At 38.3% G+C, this 20,669-nt stretch overlaps 1 protein-coding gene across 13 annotated transcripts in view; it reads right to left on the reverse strand.

Moving 5' to 3' along the window:
• The window catches only part of LOC138755303 (receptor-type tyrosine-protein phosphatase delta), a 1,191,445-nt gene that overhangs the window by 760,939 nt on the left and 409,837 nt on the right, over positions 1-20,669 (reverse strand). For 12 of the 13 annotated variants that reach the window (XM_069921109.1, XM_069921060.1, XM_069921125.1 and 9 more), the window contains exons 5-8: positions 11,558-11,746; positions 8,256-8,366; positions 4,980-5,249; positions 4,045-4,626 (exon numbers count right to left, since the gene is read on the reverse strand). In XM_069921109.1, the coding sequence (XP_069777210.1) occupies positions 4,045-4,626; positions 4,980-5,249; positions 8,256-8,366; positions 11,558-11,746 (1,152 nt within the window). The remainder of the gene's footprint in view (positions 1-4,044; positions 4,627-4,979; positions 5,250-8,255; positions 8,367-11,557; positions 11,747-20,669) is intronic. The other variant, XM_069921133.1, reaches the window with a different exon arrangement.

Raw genomic sequence — 20,669 nt, forward strand, 5'->3', positions numbered from 1 at the left:
AATGGCAATATTCCACTTAGATTTTCTCAATCGTGGGGAGAGTTTTGCCTGTGATATACTGGGCTGTGCCCACTACCTTTTGCAGGGCTTTCCACTCAGAGGTATTGGTGTCCCCACGCCTGGCTGTGATCACAGCAGGTCAACACACTTTCCACTACACACCTGCAGAGGTTTACCAAGGTTTTCAATATCATACCAAACCTCCACAAACTCCTGAGGAAGTAGAGGCACTGAAATCTGTTCTTTATGAAAAACAATGGTGTGTTGGTCCAGGGAAAGTCTGTTCAAGTAGTAATTCTCAGGAATTTAAGTTTGCTCACCTCTCCATCTCTAATCCCCTAATAATCACTGGATCCTACAGCTCTGGGTTTCCCCTCTTAAAGTCTACAATCACATCTGTAGTTTTGGTGACATTGAGTGCGAGGTTGTTGTTTGTACCCCATCCAGCCAAGTTTTCAATCTCCCTTCTGTATGCTTTTACACAACCCATGATCATGGTATCATAAGAAAATTTGGAGATGGGGTTATTGTCGTACCGAGCCACACAGTTATAGGTGTGAAGTGAGTAGAGCAGGGGGCTATAAACTCAAACCTGTGTCTGGTACTGATGGAGATTGTGGAGGAGATATTCTCACCAATCCTCACTGATTGTGGTCTGGAGGTGAGAAAATCCAGCATCCAATTACACAGTGGGGTGTTGAGGACAAAGTCTTGGAGTTTGCTGATTAGTTTTGAGAGGATGATGGTGTTGAATGCAAAACTGTACTTGATAAAGAGCATCCTGGTGCATGCAACTATGCTGCCCAGATGTTCCAGGGCTTTGTGTAAAGCCAGTGAGATGACATCTGCTGGTGACCTGTTCCTTCAGTAGGCAAATTGGAATGGATCCACGTCACCATTCAGACTGGAGCTGATATGCTTCACCACCAGCCTCTCAAAACACTTCTTCCTGGTGGATGTGAGTGCCACTGGTCGATAGTCATCTAGGCAGGTTACTGCACTCATCTTGGGCACAGGTATGATTGAAACCTGTTTGAAACAGGTGGTGCCATGCTCTGCTGGAATGAGATGTCTGTGAATGCATTGGCAAGTTGGTCAACACAGGTTTTCAATACTCAGCCGGGTACTCTGTCCAGACCGGATTTTTACTCTTCTGAAGGCAGCCTGCATGCCATCCTCAGATCCTGACAGTTGAGGATTATCAGGGCACAGTAGTTCTTCTTTGTTCTGGTGGTTAAACTTGGCATAGAAGTCATTCAGTTCATCTGAAAGTGAAGCTTTCCTGAATCCTACGGTACCAGATTTGGCTTTGTAGCTGGTTATGTCATTTATGCACTGTTTAACAATTTTTTAGCAATTCTATTTGCTTGTTACCCAAACTTTTGAGTTGAACTGATTCAAATGAAAGATAGAATTTTTTTAAAATCCTCTGAGAAAGTCATCAGTTAATTAAAAGATTTCTGATGGAATTGATATATTTATCTGATGTAGTTGTTTGTGGATGAGTTAGTTGAGGAATCAGTCGTGAAATGAAAAAGAATGGCTATGAACATTGGCTACTTTGATGTCCTCAAAGTATATGATCAATTTTCAGACAAGAAATAATTTCCGAAAATGAAAACACCAAGAATTTGAAGATCTTGTGGGATCAGTAATTAGTTGTTGTTAGTGGATATATTTACCTCTAATGTTCATACTAAATCCACATTGCAATTATGTATTTAAGCTCATTGAAATTAGCACCTGAAGTTAGGTTCAGTTACTCTATTGTATGTTTCATGCTTTTTTCAAAGGATAAGGCTCGACCCCAGAAAATGGTAATAGAGAGGGATAATTTGCTGATTGATGGGATTCAGCATGAGGATAATAGATTTCTCACCACACCTGCATGGACTTCGGATACATGAAAGACTGTAGATGCAGGAATCTGGAGCAAAGAGCAATCTACTGAAGATCTTCTTGACTGATTGTAAAATGCTTTTTGACGTCTCAATGTGCTACTTCAATGCACATTTTTTCTTTCTTTCTAAACATAAACTTTAAAAAGTTAAAAAGCTTATGGCAGTTTTGAATTGAATTTCTGCTTTATGCTGAAATGTATGAATGGCCCTCCCTGTGGTTCTCTTTAAAGAACATGTAAAAGTCAAATAAACAAGCAAATATTGAGGCCTCTGCAATTAAACCTTGTATCTGAAATAACTGAATGCAACAGCAGATTTGAACATATTTTTCATCAGTTTGATTAGTCCTAGTCGTGTTCAAATTCCATAACTCAAACCAACATCAATGGCAGAGTTGTAAGATATTAAACAGCAATGACACTTGAGAAGTTGAGACAGCATTCTTCACCTCTCAATGTTGTTTGTTTGAAAATTTCCCTGCTGATTATCTTGCATTTACTTCCTCTCCAAATGTAAATCTATTCTGGTGGATGTTCTGTCTTTCGTGGCACATGGATTATAATGGCTGATGTTTGAATCTGATACCCAGTGTGAAACCTCTAGTTAATGGCTCAGAATCTTGCCAGGTTGATCTTGGCAAGTCAGACCACAATGCACAATAAGTACAGTAAGCTGATATGCAATATCTATAGAGGTAACAAGCTTTAAGAAATGGATACTAAACCAGTATGCACTTCTCTCATGTCCCCTGGGTACTTGGGATGCATTTCAGTTCACTCTTCAAGCAGAGAAAAGAAATGCACATCTGTTTTTTTTTGACTCTCCTTCATTTGATAAACTAAAGATCATGGAAGTTGTCTCATCCTTCTGAGACGAGAAATGATGGAAGGTCATTTGCTCAAATTGTTTGGATAGATAAAGGTACTGACTCAATCTTCCGCTTAAGTGCACCACCTTCTGTGTACTATACAAGTGACTCTGTAATTTAAGAAGCATGTTGATCAGCCCTTGAATCCTTGAGGTATGGAAGGCTATGCAGATAGATAGGGTTCGGGGAGATAAGTACAACGGTCGTCATGGCCCAAAGCGCCTGTTTCTATGCTCTATAACTCCAATGCTCAATAGGTGAGGAGATTTGCGTTTTTGTTCCATCGAATGCACCTTCAGTTTTATAGTTGATGAAGCTTGGGCCAAAATGCCTAAGTTCATTCACCAAAACAAATGCATAATACGCAGCTAACCTTCACAACATTAGCATCCTGAAAAATCTTTTCTGCACCCTTTCTAAAACCTTCACATCCTTCCTGTAATGGGGTGACCAGATTTGCACACAATTATTTGGTAGTCAATATGGAAGTTTGAAGGTAAATTACCTGTTTCTGTGTGACCCAAATTCAGAACACACTCCTCTTGCTTTGCATCTCCCTTCAAATGTAATTTCTATCTATTCTAGATACATTTCCTTGAGGATGTAATAGAAATCCCTCAAGATGCTGATCACAATTTATAATGTGTTGAGTTCTTATTTACACCTTTGTTCTCAAGCTTACTCAAATAATAAATAATCTCGTGTTTTTTGCATTTCGGTTAATTTTCCAAATCACATTCACATTGTTCAAGTAAAACAAGGATTTGCTCGGCTCCATTTAATACTGTTTGATTTCTACCATTGATTCTTGGTCTGGATATTCTGAATCATTTTTATTAGGCAAAGAATTGCTGGAGGAACACAAGAGGTTGGACTTGGGTAGAAATGGTCAGCCAACATCAGTTTTGATAAAAGATCCAGACCAGAAATGATGACTGCTGAGTTCTTCCAGCAATTCTTTGTCCAGATGAAGAATTAGGCATCTGGAACTTTTGTGTTTCTCAAAAGCATTTTTGACGTCGCTTGGTCATAATCTTCCATTCTCCTCTGAAAGTAGAAGGTTATGAGGAATGTGTACTTTTGGAAATCCAGTACTACCTCCCATATCAGCCCATGCATGACTTCACTGTTTACCTTTGAACAGAACCTAAAGTATGCCAACAAAGAAACATCACCTTAACATACACAAAAGAGGATGTTCCTACATTTATGACATAGAAAACCTCGTGTGAAATGGAATGCAGTATCTCAAGTTAAGCCAAGAGGACAACTCACCTCCTTGTTGAGTTTTCACCTGTATTTCAGGTGAATGTGGTCCATCTCCAACAGAAGTAAAAGCCAGAACACGGACAGTATAGGTTGTCTCTGGGGTCAGGTTTGCAATTGTTGTCAACATGCTATCATCGACGTTGTGCTTCTGCCAGTTGTTGATGTGTTGGTGAGGGTCCATTGTGTAATACACTCTGTATCCTCGGATCTGCCCATTTGCTTCCTCTGGCTCCTCCCACTGAATTAACATAGTGGTGGTACTCAGCATTCGTGCCTGCACAGAACGAGGTGGACTGGAAGGAGCCTGTTCACCTGTTCGTGTTTCCACTGCTTCGCTTGGTGGCCCTTGCCCAATATTATTCACTGCAATGACTCGGAATTCATAATCTGAGTAAGGGCTCAGTCCTCCAACACTGTATCGAGTTGTAGCTACCCCATCGATCTCCTGAAATGGGCCATCTGAATACTTGGATTTGTGCTGCACAATATAATGGGCCACAGGCTCTGGATTTCCCGAGTCCCAAGTCAATGTGACACTCGTTGCTGTGGTTTCAGTGACAAAAGGAGTGCCTGGGGGTTTCGGCAATGCTGGAAATAAAAACATAATGTGAGCACACCCCTAAATTGATCTTTACATTCACACAGGGAAACCACCACACAGTGTGATATCACAAGTTTAATCTGGGGATTCCATCATGTCCCATGTACATTATTAAAATAAATGTTTGGTAATGTTTCACCAGAATATATTGGAAAAGCTGAGGCACTTTGATTATATGGTTTGGATAAAAAGACCCGAAGACTGACATTTTATGACACTAATTAAACTATTTTAATTTTTTTTGCTCCATTATCTCAATGACAAAATTCAGTGTTAAGATGATGGCAGAGCTGTGTATCATGCAACCAACCCATCTTTAATCTGAGGAAATATTCTTCACCTTTAACAGTGACTTCTGAAAATGCCTCTATCACTCCAAGTGTCGACATGGCCACACAGGTATAATTTGCAGACTCTCTGACATTGTTAAGCTCCAGGACATTACGTCCAATTGGCATGTCATCTTCAGGAGTTAAGTCCTCTGCTCCCAGCATCCACTTCACATAAGGCATTGGGGAACCCACAGCAACGCAGGTGATATTTACACTTCCACCAGGCATGATCTCGTGGCTTGTTGGAGGGATGGAAAATCTTGGTGGGACACGCCGAACTGCAACAAAACACAAGAAGGTAATAACATGTGCAAAAAATGCCTTTTCCATACACTGACATGCATTCTACAAGTATCTGTTCTAACACATAACTAAATTACATTTATGTCTTTAAACATAAACCAATTAAAAATATAATTATTTTTACAAAAAATTTCAATTATGTTTGAATCAGTTCTAATCATATGTAAATTTAGATCACACCTATCAGTTTCCCACATTGGACTAAACTACAGACTAACATTACACATACACCATGCACAAATATATTAATAAATACATACAGAAGAAAGAACTGGAGGATCAAAAGCATGCTCGAGTTGAGAATAAAATCAACTTCAATGCTGTGTACTTCCACTTGATGTGAGTTAATGTGCTTGACCACATTGTCACATCAGAGGCCTGGTACACATAATCTCCAATACATTGAAAGTGCAACTCATCTGCTTTCAGATTCAGTCAGAGTGGATGCAGCCTCAAGACCTCACACTAACGTGAACATATAGGCACATTTGAAAACAAGACAAAGCTTGGTACTTTAACTGGGTCAAGACATGCAAGCAAGCATATAGCTGACTGTGGAATACCACCATGCTGAGGACAATTGGAAAGGAGAACATATTAAAGAAACAAAGTGAAACTGAAAAAGACACTGAAAACAAAATACAAAATCCAGGAGAGTGGCGTGGGAGGAGAAAGGAACTGAGAAGAAGCATATTCAGATATGCTGCTACAGTAGTATTATACCTTAAACCCAAGGTAGGGAAAGCCAGGTTAAGAAGCAAGATTTGACTGACGGCATTCAATGTGGACTAGTCATTCACATTAAGCAGAAGGCAGTGAAAGTGATATTAACTGGGTTATTTGTATTCAGTGTTACTGCATATTAATCATGTAGTCAATCAGATATTTAGCACACAAGCACATTTACAGGACTGGACCACGCAGAGGGAACACAAGACTACAAGTTTAATGCAGCTTATTATCAGTGCTCCTGCTTAGTCTGTTGGACAGGCTTTGCTCAAATGCCTGTATAATTTCTTCAATCTTGGTGATGCAGGCAACATTTCAGGTGGAGCCTGCATGGTAATTCACTGACTGAGGCCAAGAATAAAGCTTAAACCAGAAAAAAATATTCAAAAGGAAACCTCTGCACATCTATTGTGCCATAGAAGTATGTCCTATAATTCCTTCCCCAGATTTCTTTATTTTATAATACACATAATGTGCTGCAAGGTTATTTTTTTGGCAGTGACCCATTATGACCTTGTGAGCAATGATGGCTGGCAGCATGGGTAAAGGAGCAAGCAGTTTTTAGACAAAGAGCACACGCTACAGCAGGAAGCAGCCAATATTAATATACAGTAGAATTTGCAATGACAAGACAATTTGATCCTTTTCCATGGAAAACAGAAACTGAACTAGGAGAACTATCTATTCATGCTTTTGAAAGCTTTCTACTACAAAGCACAATGCTCTAAATTTGGTGGGTCCCCCTGAGCAACAGGCATTGGAGAGAATCAAAGAGCAGGAACACTGACCAATTGAGCAGATCACAGCTGGCCATGCATCCCAAGGCACACCATCACCCAGCATGCTCCACTGTCTGATGTCATTAGCTCACAAGCACCAGCAGCAACAACCAGAAGCATCATATAAGACATGACATTAATCAAAGGCCACAATGCAGCTACATTCATTTCAGATTTTCTTTCTTGTTATTTCAATCAATATTTCTTAAGGTGGGTAAAAAGTAAAAAACACACCAACCTTCTCGCAGCTCTGAGGGATGTAGGGGGTTTGATGCAGAACACAATGAAATGAGGAAAGGAGAAAAACAAGGGAAACACAGAGAGAGTAAAAAGGCCGAATAAAGGCTTTCAACTGCTACTAGTACATTCTATCTAGCCTTTCTACCTCAACTTCAAAATTCACCATTCGCTTGACGCTCCAATCGTGCCCAGAAGCTGCAACTAGCTTCACATTGAAATTTTCAGACCATTTGCTGAAGCAAACAATTTAACCTCCCAAATGCAACGGAGAGTTTATGCAGTTATCTAGAAGGCAAGATCACTTGGCTTTCTGGATAGTTCGCCATCATAAAGCCCTCCTCTTATTAAAGGCAGAACCGAGAGGACAAAAAAAAGAAAGGAATGGGGAAATCATCCAAGAAGCTAGTCTTAGCCCAGGAGCCCCAACACTGCAGTAATGAGCTCAAAGCTGTTCCATTCATTCTGAATTTTCTTTCTTTTGTTCTGTGATTCACATGATAATGACATGATATTCTTTTTTGAATATTTCTGCTCAATGATCTTCAGGAAGGAAATAAATGGAGAAATGTTTCCTGGTGTTCATCTCATGATGGACCATTGTTGTAAAGTGGAGAGACATTTAAACAGAAGGCGAGCAAAATTGGACATGAATCAATAGTTTCTGAAAATTACAGTCTTTCTTTGTAGTCTAATTTTGGTATCTTAAAGCAATTCAGGGTGACAAGACAGCTTTCAAATTTAGCTCATTGCTGGAGTGCAGGGATTTGCAGCTTTCTCTGTAGTTTATCAAGAAGGAAAAGAAAGAGAATCAATTGTGCTCTGCTGAATTTTAGTTACGAAGGCAGTGCCTACACATTCTCTCCACCCCTTGCACCACCGTGCAGTCATACGCAAACCCCAGTGCTTGTAGTCAATTATTAATGATTAGTAGCACACCAAGCAATCAAGTTAACAGAAACAAAAGTAGTAAAGTAACCTCAAGCTCATATTTAAAATTAACACTAGAAAAAAGTTAAAATGTAAAAGTAAACATACTTACAAACCCATCTCACAGCATAGATTGAGCTCAAGCAAGCTGCTTTTTAAAATCGCTGCAAGTTTTAATTGTATTAGCTTTATTTGTTCACTATTAAATCCTTCTATTTCCCAGTGCAATAATTATTTACATTTAGATATAATCCCATTGCCCTGAGCCTTTCTGAATAGTGGATGCCAGGGTTTCATTGTCCCTACCTCTCACATAAAGATTGGCAGGGGCAGAATAACGTGTACCAGCACCGTTCGTTGCCACACACTCATATTTCCCTTGGTCGGATTCTTCACTGTTCTCAATTTGGAGGGCACCTGCATGGGAGAGAGAAAACAAAAATGTGCACAAAAACCTGTTAGGGATCACTATGTCACTCCAGATTCTTTATTCACTCATTCAAATCCTTTCAACAGCATGAAAGGACTTGCTTGCGAAGCTCCATTCAGCGTCGAGTCATTGCTTTGCTAAGGTGAACAGACAGAGTGGATGTGATGGGTAAGTTAGTGAAGGACAGATTTCACACCATCAAAACCGGCAGGAAATATTTTTTTAAATGACTTTTCACAATGAAATCCTGCTCTGGGAAATTCACTGGTCAATGGTTGGGTGAGGTTGCTTCAAAGGAGCATGGCTTTTGTACAAAGTAAAAGAGTTAACGTTAAAAAAGTCACCACAAAGATTCAATGTCGTTGAAAAAGGCAGACACATTTTCAAGAAACATTTTCTTCAGAGCTCAGTCAAAAATGTGCAGCAAAAACATAAAAAGCTGCTCAAAGTGAAAAAAAAAGAATTTTGGTTAGTTAGGCATAATCTCTCAAAATACCGTTCAAAAGACCTTTTAAAAAGTAACTCTTGCTACACATGCAACCTTGTAGGACATAAATGTAATTATTGTGCAACTTACAATCTTTCAGACCCTTCTGCTGAAAAATAAAAATACATAAGAGTAAATTGGATCAGTAAAGAAAAATTCACACTTCGTCTTATTGTAAAATGGTGGCCCAAGTCAATTGAAAAGACAAACCAACCTCTGGCGCTGGACCCTCTAGGGTCCCAAGACACAAAAAAATCCACCAGTGGGATTAGTATTTGAGTGTCTGCCCATAAAATGCAAGAAAAAATATCCAAAATAATCGTCTGTGTTTGCACGATGTGTAATAAAGGAAAAAAAAAGCAACGCTACCATCTTCACCGCACAAAACGCTCACAGGATGCTTCCGGCTCACGAGTCTTGAAGAAGCTGGTCGCTTGTAAAACTCGAACACACAAAAAATTTTTTAAAAGAAAAAAAGTGTATCTGGATAAGGAAAGTGTGAAAAGTGGTTTGAAGAAGGGAAAAAGAAAAAGTGAAGAAAAATGACAGATCTCAGTCCTTGAAGGGAGGGTAAAAAGGTGACAAAAATTAATTATTCCAGGCCTTTTGCAGATGCTCCACAGTTCACGTGATCTTACGATCGAGATCAAGGTCAGCTATGCAGGTTATGTTTGAGAAAAGGGGAGGGGGAGGGTTTCCCTGAGTTTGTAATCGTACAAAAAAGAGGGACAAATGATATGCTGTGACTGGATATGGACAAAGGACAATGATATGCAGTATCTAAGCATATCAGATACAAAATCCTTTACATCCAAAACAAATAAAACAGACACAACTGGAACATCATTGAACAGAAAACAAAGTGGACAAAGGAAAACTAGAAAGAATGGACATCTTTACGTGACAAACATGAGAGAAATGAAAGGACAGAAGATATGAGAAGGATCAATTCTGCGAACGTTAGTTCAGCATTCTTACCTCGTATTGGCGTACCACCTGGGTGGATAATATGAATGCAAATAAGATTAGAAAGAAGAAGCATTAGTACGAGAAGAAGGAAGAGAGGGCTTTGGAAGATAAAATCAAATTAGATTTACAGAATAAAGGTCTAGAAAGAAGCTGAATTACTGTATTGGTAAACAGGATAATATTAGATAGTATTTGGTTAGTAAAGCAAGTTGTACCATAAACACAATGTCCACTGTCGGCGACATTGTGGCTGCCAGAGCAGAAATTGACTGAATTCTTAGGAGATTGGTCACGTGTTTGACAGCCTGGAACCCTTAACATATTTAAGACTGTTTAAGCAAATATCGGAAACGCTGTAGGCTTGGTGGATATACACTACTACCGTTTAGGTTGGATTATGTCATCTACTCAACTATATCTAAGTGAAGTTTGTGTATCGAGTTTGTTTAGACAGGTGTATCTTACAGCTGACAGAACTTTTTTTTTGTGGATGTGTGTGCCACTACAGAGAGATCCAGTGACTACACTAACTGTTAGTAAAATGCATGCCATGCATTTTAATCTGAATATGGAATTAGTGGGGGTGAAGTGCGCTTCAGAACTAAGCACTTACCAAAGGATTCTGGAGATTTAATACGGAAAGAAGAAAGACAGCATAAAAATATTATTATATTCTTTATAATTTGGCACAAGTTTTCAGAATTAAAGCTTTAAAACTATATCATCTATTTGACAGGTGAAAATTAATCTAAATTCACATTAACAGGTTAATTTACACAATTCTGCTGACAACAAGCAAAGAGGCAGTTAACAAGACGACTTAAACATCACAGGACAGGTCAAAGCTTGAGAATCCTGGTAACGCAGGTGATCAAACATCTCAGTATAGAAAGATATAGTTACTAACGTGAATGTAAACAGGCTCTTACAGACTACCACTGGGCACTAGCAAATGTTTAAGCATGTCACTTAATAAATTTAGGATCAGATAAAGCTCATCTATTAGCTACAGCAAAATAAGAAACTTGGGAATGCAGGTAAAGAATATTAAAGGCTTTCAAAGGGAGTGCCATGGTCAAAGGTAGCAGAAAAAGCTGAAGTCTACATGAAAAGCAAGCTTCTGTAGATCCTGATATTTAGTCTGGAAGGCTTTAGTGTGCATACACTACTGTGGCTAAAAGGAAAAATGCTCAGAAGCAAAAATTAAACACCAACTTTAGTCAGTTCCAAAGATGCCATTGTATACTCAGATAAGGAAAAAAAGTACCATACATTTTGTCAATGAAATGGAACAAAACAACTTTCTAATTTTTGTTAGTTTAAAAATATATAGAAGACAGAACAAAATACAGTTTGTTGATTTTAGTTTTTAGTTTGAAGACTGGTTTTACAAGATTTAAAACCATTGGTTCTCCTTGCAATTCTGAATGAAGCCCAATGTTTCAACTTATTAATCAGTTTTAAAAAAAAATAAAGGAAACAGAAAGATAAAAATGGATCTATTAAGTACTGCTACAAGCAGTTAAAAATAACCATCAAAAATACAGTCACAGCAGTGAGCAATATGGAATTAACAGAAGCTGCGTACACAGACACTAGGACAGGCTATGGCAACACCACAGACATGGACAACACACCAAAGTACACATAAAAAGGACAGGAATAAAAATAAAAATGACCTATAAAACAATCTACCATGTGATAACAGAAACAAGACCCTACCTGACCGTAGCTGTTTGATGCGTCCATTAGTGCTGCTTGTATCAACAGGCAGGAAGTCTTTGAACCAAGTAATTTCAGGGTCTGGATTACCGCTTGCCGCACACAGCATGGTGGCTGTGCGTGTCCGCTCTACCACCTTCAACTGAGGGCCCATGTCTATCGTGGGATAACCTACAGGAAGCTGATCCTCTGAAAGAAAGGACGGGAGAGGAGACACACACACACACACACACACATACACACAAAATCAGGTTAATGGTCAGCTTGGCATTTACTACAAAAGATCTGCTCAAGGTCGAATCGCAATCTGCTTGGGCATCAGTTCCTGAATCATCCACACAAACACAATAACTTATGTATCAGTCAAAAATACATCAAACCTTGCATTGTGCACCCACCCTTCTGATTAGATCCTGAGAAGTAGAAGAAATCTTTGATACCGGGTTGTAAATGCTCTAAGCGATGTTACACTTCAAAGCAAGCCACAAGATGTATATCTTGATAATTAAATATTTTACTCAATAATGTAGCAGTGAAGGATTTTCATGAAAATAAAACATGCAAACAGCAATGTATGCAGGAACAGTTTTTCATTTTGTTGAATATAGTAAATATATTAAACAAGTAGATATCAGACTGTTATAAAATAGCCAGCTTAATGTGTGTGGATATTTAGCCCTTAAAACGTTCTAACATGGATGAGTTTCATTTGCCTTTTCCAACAGGATATCTCACAGAATCTCAGTTTAAATCTTCCAGCCCAGCTGGAGAAACTTTCCCAGGGATGGACAATCTCTGCGACAAAGACATTCATCATCAACTAACTCTTAATGGCATGGTTCCTGCACTATCAATTGCTGTCCACAGTCTGCTTCTTGGGTAAGGTACAATCCCACACATACATTGATGATACCAGCTCAAACCACTGAGTACAAGCTCTTTAAGGAAAGAATGCCTGACGGATATCCTGCCACTATTTAGACAAAAGCTATTGGACAAAAGCATTTGGTTCCCTGTTTGGTGGTTTTTGAGTGATGCTTTTGTTTCCAATATACAATTTCAAATATTCTATGCACTGGATATCCTACTCATAAGGATATCAGCATGTGTGCAGGTAATTATTGGTTGCAGTGGAAGGAGTCAAGGGGATGATTAGTAGACAAGGAGCGATGGATGAAGTTACGGAAGGGATAAATGGATGAGGGAGTCACAGGGGGAGAAGCCCCTATGGAAGGTGGAGAGTGGAGGAGAGGTAAAGATGTGTCTGGTATTAGGATCATGTTGCAAGTGACAGAAACTTTGGAAGATAATGTGTTGGATGTGGATATTGGTGGGGTGGCAGTGAGGACTAGGGAATCTTATTTTTGTTGCAATAGCATACTATCCTCCAGACAACATGATCCCACCACCGGACACATCCTCCCTTTCTTCCCCTCCCTCCCTTCCGTCGGGACTACTCCTTTCATTATTCTTCATTCCACTAATCAGCCCATTTGCACTTTCCACTGCGGCCGCAGGAAGTGCTACACTTATGCCCATAGCTCCTGCCTCACCACCATTCGGGTCTCAAAACAGTCGTTCTAAGTGAAGCAACACTTTATTTGTGAATCTGTGGGAGTCACCTACTGCATCTGGTGCTCCCGTTGTGGCCTTCACTATACCAGAGAGATGGGACACAGACTGGGAGCTCACTTTGCTGAGCACTTTCTCTCTGTCCACATCAATGACAAGGATTTGCCAGTTGCCAACCATTTCAATTCTGTGCCCCACTCCCAGGCTGACATATCAGTCCATGGCCTCATGTACTGCCAAACAAAAGCCATCTGAAAATTGGAGGAGCAACACCTACCTAATATTCTGTCTAGCACTAGACTTCTCCAGGTTTTGCTCGCCCTCTCTCTGTGCTCCCTCTGTATTTTTTCTTCCATCTCTCTACCCCTTCACTCTCTCTTCCTTCACAGAACCATTCCCCCTCCCTCTGTTTACTGTTGTCTCTTCCCTTCCTTTATCCACCTATTTCCTCCTTCCTGTGGGACTGTGCTCCTACCACTGCCCATCCCCATCACCATTTTGTTCGGGCACCTGCCTACATGTCACTCATACCTTGATGTGGGCTCAAGCCTGAAACGTTGGTCATGGATCTTTATTTTTGCTGTAGAAAGTACACTGTTTGACCTGCTGAGTTTCTCCAGCATTGTGTGTCTTTACATTAAATGCATATTTTGTTCAGGTTATTGCACCATTGGGAAGATGTCTATGGATTTTATTCAGTTTATTAATTTTTAATGCTGAATTAGTAACTCATTTATGAACAATTTAAATATGTATTGACCTTCACACAGTCATCTGATTATAAAATGCAGGAAGCCCTGAGGTTATGATATTATGGAAGCTGCAATAATTATAAAAGGACAGGTACTTTGTTGGGAGAGACCATGACTTTTACACTGAGTGTCCAGGCTATCTTGTCCTCTTACACAAACAGTTAACTCATAGTGCATCATTCCCGTGTTGAAGAAATAATTGTATGGGACATGGGAATGCACCTTGGTCAAAGATCTTGCCCCTGCTACTGACAATTTCACTCATTCTGAAGGTGGCAGGATGGAGAGCGAGAAGGTAACAAGGGTAGGGTCAGAACAGTTACTGCTGGATTTCATGGGGTTCGATTGAAGCTAAATCGCTATCCACCTCAAGAGTTAGCTGGGTCAGGAGGGCTGTGGAGGAATTTCCAAACATGGCCATTTAAGAATAGGGTTAGAACACAGGAGGAGCAACTGATCAGGCAGTTGAGGTGTGGCTTTCAAAGGGTGTAGGTTGACGCTCCGAAACGGCTTAAAATTGTGGTAAAAATACAACTTTATATCATTTCAAATAAGGTCTTAGGCAAGACCCATACATTACTCCTCCGAAAATAAGTTGGGCTTCAGCTGAAATTGTGATTTATTTTGCTGTATAGTGCATTTGTAATACAATCTGAGCAGAATATGTAACAGCAGGCTACAGGTTGCTGGTGTGATTGGCTCATGGGAACTAGGTATCGGAAATGGGATTCCAGAGGATACTGATGGCAATAAGGGCTACTGAAGGGCGTCGGGCACTGAAGGCTTCCTGTTCCTGTCGAAGGTTTGGACCTGGAGCTCAGGTTGCCAATAGATTGTTACCAAAGACCCTTTCAAATTTCTACAGAGCATTCTGACTGATTGCATCACTGTCTGGTTTGGAGATGTTGGGTGCACAGGACTTGAAAAGGCTACAGAGAATTGTAAACTCAGCCAGCACCATCTTGGGCATCAATCTTCAGTCCATTAAGGACGTTGACTCAATGTCAATGGTGTCTCAAGAAAGCAGCCTCTATCATCAAGGGTTCTCACCACCCAGGCCATGCCCTTGTCTCACTGCTACCATTAAGAAGGAGGTACAGGACTTTGAAGACACACACACACACACACACTACAAAAACAAGATGTTTTCTTCTGCCATCAGATTTCTGAACAGATAATAAACCACATACACTTCCTCAATTTTTGTCTTTTTTGCACTAATTATTTAAATCTTGTGTTTACAGAATTGTAATTTGTAGCAATTCTGCTCCTGTAATGCACAATACCGATACCGCAAAACAACAAATATGGCGACACATTTTCAAGACAATAAACCTGATTCTGATTCTGGATTGAACAGGAATCTGTGCAGCTGCAGAGGCTGCGGGAGCACTGGAGACAAATCCACAGACACTCAGTGTCTCTGAAGGTGCTCTCTTTACTTCTCTCGTAATTGGGGAAGCTTGTCAAAGCTCATGGCAACTCTTGGTTTGCCTTATGGCAGACAAAAGTTGAAGTATTTCATGTATTTTACGTTTTTATGCATTATTACATAACAATAAAAGCAATCTTGAAAAGGAAATGGGCTTCAGCTTAAATAGGAAATTTTTTTGCTTCACCACGAGTTCCGCACCTCAGCCTGTGTGGATTTTTCCGATAAGCTTTCCAGTTTTTGTTCTCCACCGCAAACCGTGTAATCTCTCATGTTTTCGCTCAAATAGTTACAGCAATTTCATTTTGGAGATCACTGTTGAATTGATATTCAGCAGCTTTGCAAACAATATGTTTCTGGCCATAACAGCTCGATGTGTGAAATTAATTAACCTACGCTTTCTTTAGCAATCACCTTAACCCCTGTTCGCTGGCAACCAACTTTTTCCACTGAAAATAGTTCCTCTCTTTACAAATAAAATATTTTAAGACCCTTTCCTGACTGTACAAGCCCCTTAATGCACACCCCCGTTAGAAGGGACTACGTTAGTATCGCCCATTTATAAAATAACTTTTAGACCCTCTCCCCATCACTTCTCAACTTTTTTCTCTTCTACCATCCCCAATGTATCCACCTATGACCCCATAGTTGTGAGCCTGTACTCCACCCTTGCACCTCATTTGCTATCCTATCCCTCCCCCACCTTTTTATTCAGGCACCTGCCTGTTTTTACTTCGACCCGAGGAACATCCAAGACCTGAAACTTTGGTTACTCTTTTACTCCCGATGGACGCTGTGGAAACAGCACATTTGTGTAGAGCATCTTTCCTAAGATAATGTTACCAGAATTGAACATAACCCAACTGAAGCTGCTTTACAAAAGTTTGGAATCACCTTTTGCATTCTGTAACCCATGCTTTTTCTTCAAAGCATTTTCAAAATGTCTTCTTAATGGTTACATCACCGGCAAAAATGTGCAAACCTTTGTTTTTGCAATCTCTTGAAGACCATTGGGTTGTTTATATTGCCTCTCTTCATTTTTACTCTCAAGAAATCCCTGATAGTTTTTCATTGATTAGCGAACTGCCTTTCCATTATTGACATCCCTCTGAAACCTAGCATTATCCCCTTGAATTTCAGCTGCCAACCTGGAAATTGCACACGTACACCCAAATTCCATTCTTCCAATAATGGCGGATCCAGAACACGAATGACCTCATGTTTTTTTAAAAATGATTTAATGAAGTATTTTATTTCCGATTAATACATTGGAAATCTAAAGGTCTACCAGCTACCAAAAACACAGAGCTGTTACTGTGTCACCATCTGTTGCTAGGGCAGATGTTTCATTTTTTTAAATTTTTTAAAATTTTTCACACTATAAACCATGCTGACCAAAATAAATGCAGACATTTTTCTCTTGAATATATACAGTGTCATTTTCTCCCCTTTCCCCACCCTCCCTCCCTCTCCCCCCTTCCCATTTATTCAAAGTTCAATCCATATGATACATTAAACACGTTAAACAATGTTGTCACTTAATAAAAATGAACAAGAAAATTTTGTCTTTTACTTTTACATACTGAGTCAGTTCATGTCGTTGTCTTCTCCTTCTGTCATTTTAGGTGGTGGAGGTCCATGGTAGGATTTCTCTATTGTGTTTCATGTATGGTTCCCATATTTGTTTGAATATTGTGATGTTATTTCTTAAATTATGTTATTTTTTTCTAATGGAATACATTTATTTATTTCTATGTACCATTGTTGTATTCTCAAGTTGTCTTCTAATATCCAGGTTGACATAATACTTTTTTTTGCTACAGCTAGGTCTATCATAATAAATCTTTTTTGTGCTCCATCCAAATTGAGTCCAAATTCTTTATTTCTTATATTACTTAGAAGAAAGATCTCTGGATTTTTTGGTATGTTGCTTTTTGTGATTTTATTAAATATCTGGCTTAGATCTTCCCAAAAAAATCTTTTCACTTTCTCACATGCCCAAATTGCATGTATTGTTGTTCCCGTTTCCTTTTTACAGCGAAAACATCTGTCTGATACTGTTGAGTCCCATTTATTTAACTTTTGGGGTGTGATGTATAGCCTGTGTAACCAACTATATTGTATCATGCGTAACCTCGTGTTTATTGTATTTCTCATAGTTCCGGAGCATAGCTTTTCCATGTTTCATTCTTTATCTTTATGTTTAGACCTTGTTCCCATTTTTGTTTAGGTTTACAGTTTGTTTCCTCGTTCTCCTTTTCTTGCAGTTTGTTGTACATGTTTGTAATAAATTTTTAAATTATCATTGTGTCTGTAATCACATATTCAAAATTGCTTCCTTCTGGTAACCTCAGAGTGTTTTCCAATTTGTCCTTCAGTAGGTTTTCAGTTGGTGGTATGCAAACATTGTATTGTGAGTTATATTATATTTGTCCTTCATTTGTTCAAAAGATAATAATTTATTTCCCGAAAAACAATTTTCTATTCTTTTGATCCCTTTTCTCTCCCATTCTCTGAAAGGTTATTTATTGTGAAAGGGATTAGTTGATTTTGTGTAAATATTAATTTTGGTAGTTGATAATTTATTTTATTCCTTTCTACGTGAATCTTCTTCCAACTGTTGAGCAGATGGTGCAATACTGGTGAATTCCTACATTGCACCAATTTTTCATCCCACTTATATAGTATATGTTCAGGGATCTTCTCCCCTATTTTATCTAGCTCTAATCTGGTTTTTCCCTTGTTTGATAAAAATCTGATAGGTAGCTTAATTGTGCTGCTCTATAATAATTCTTAAAGTTTGGTAGTTGTAAACCTCCTTGTTTGTACCATTCTGTTAATTTATCTAGTGCTATCCTCGGTTTCCCCCCTTTCCATAAGAATTTCCTTATTATTTTCTTTAGTTCCTTGAAGAATTTCTCTGTTAGGTGAATTGGTAATGATTGAAATAGGTATTGTATCCTTGGGAAGATGTTAATTTTTAATACAGTTTATCCTTCCTGTCAGTGTTAGTGGTAAGTCTTTCCAGTGCTCTAAGTCGTCTTGTAATTTTTTCATTAATGGCTGATAATTTAGTTTGTATAGATGACCGAGATTATTATTTAGTTGTATACCAAAGTATCGAATTGCTTGTGTTTGCCATCTAAATGGTGATTCTTTCTTAAACTTTGTGAACTCCGCATTATTCATTGGCATTGCTTCACTTTTATTTGGGTTGATCTTGCACCCCAATATTTCTCCATATTCCTTCAATTTCTTATGTAATTCTTTTATTGATATTTCTGGTTCTGTTAAGTATATTATAACGTCATCTGCAAACAGACTGATTTTATATTCCTTCTCTTTTATTTTTATTTTCTGTTCTTATCAGTTCTGCTAGTGGTTCTATAGCTAACACGAACAGTGAGGGAGATGGTCGACATCCCTGCCTTGTTGATCTGCTTAATTTAAATTGGTTTGATATATATCCATTTACTGTCACTTTCGCCAATGGTCCCTTATATAATGCTTTAATCCAATTAATATATTTCTCTGGTAGGTTGAATTTTTGTACTACTTTGAATAAATAATTCCATTCTACTCTGTCAAAGGCTTTCTCTGCATCTAAACCAACCGCTACTGTTGGAATTTTGTTTCCTTGTACTGCATGGATTAAGTTAATGAAGTTACAGATATTGTCCGTTGTTCGTCTTTTTTAATAAATCCAGTTTGGTCTAGTTTTACTGTTTTTGGTACACAGTCAGCCAATCTGTTTGCTAATAGTTTAGCTATTATCTTATCATCTGTGTTAAGTAGAGATATTGGTCTATACGATGCTGGTGTTAGTGGATCTTTCCCCGTCTTTGGAATTACTGTAATTATTGCTGTTTTGCATGAATCTGGTATGTTTTATGGTTTTTCAATCTGGTTCATTACTTCCAGGAGAGGAGGAATTAATAAGTCTTTAAATGTTTTATAGAATTCTATTGGGAGTCCATCCTCTCCCGGTGTTTTATTGTTCAGTAGATTTTTTAATATCTCCTGTATTTCTTGTATTTTAAATGGTTTTATTAATTTATTTATTCCTCGGTTTGCAATTTTGGTAGTTCAATTTTAGTTAGAAATTCATCTATTTTGTATTCTTTCCCTTCGTTTTCAGTTTGATATAGTTGTTCGTAGAATTCCCTGAAGTTTTTGTTGATCTCTGTAGGGTGATATGTAATTTGTTTGTCCTTTTTCCTTGATGCCAATACCGTTCTTTTAGCTTGTTCTCTCTTAAGCTGCCACGCTAGTATTTTGTGTGTTTTTTCTCCTAGCTCATAATACTTCTGTTTTGTCTTCATGATGTTCTTCTCCACCTTATATGTTTGTAGTGTTTCATATTTTATTTTCTTGTCTGTCAATTCTCTTCTTTTAGTTGTATCTTCCTTTATTGCTAATTCTTTTTCTGTATTTGTTATTTCCCTTTCCAACTGTTCTATTTCTCGATTGTAGTCCTTCTTCATCTTAGCTTTATAACTTATTATCTGTCCTCTGATGAATGCTTTCATTGCGTCCCATAGAATAAATTTATTTTTCACTGATTCCGTATTTATTTCAAAGTACATTTTAATTTGTCGCTCAATGAATTCTCTAAACTACTGCCTTTTAAGTAGCATGGAGTTTAATCTCCATCTATACATTCTTGGCGGGATGTCCTCCAGCTCTGTTGCCAATAACAGGGGTGAGTGATCCGATAACAATCTAGCTTTATATTCTGTTTTGTTAACTCTTCTTGAATGTGGGCTGATAACAGGAATAGGTCAATCCTTGAGTATGTTTCATGTCTACCCGAATAATATGAATATTCCTTTTCCTTTGGGTGTTGGTTCCTCCATATATCCAAAAGTTGCATTTCCTGCATCGATTTAATAAAAAATTTGGTTACTTTGTTCTTTCTATTAGTCTTTTTTCCAGTTTAATCCATCTTTGAGTCCAAATTAAGGTTAAAATCCCCTCCTATTAGTATATTCCCTTGCGTATCTGCAATCTTCAAAAAGAAATCTTGCATAAATTTTTGATCTTCTTCATTAGGTGTATATACATTGAATAAATTCCAAAATTCTGAATATATCTGACATTTTATCATTACATACCTCCCTACTGGTTCTATTATTTCCACTTCTATTTTGATTGGTACATTTTTATTGATTAATATGGCTACTCCTCTGGCTTTTGAATTATATGATGCTGCTGTTACATGTCATATCCAACCTCTCTTTAATTTCTTATGTTCCACTTCAGTTAGGTGTGTTTCTTGCATGAATGCTAGATCAATTTTTTTCTTTCTTCAGTAAATTTAACAGTTTCTTCCTTTTAATTTGGTTATGTATTCCAT

This window comes from Narcine bancroftii, chromosome 1 (genome assembly GCF_036971445.1).
Source record: "Narcine bancroftii isolate sNarBan1 chromosome 1, sNarBan1.hap1, whole genome shotgun sequence".
NCBI classification, from domain to species: Eukaryota; Metazoa; Chordata; class Chondrichthyes; order Torpediniformes; family Narcinidae; genus Narcine; species Narcine bancroftii.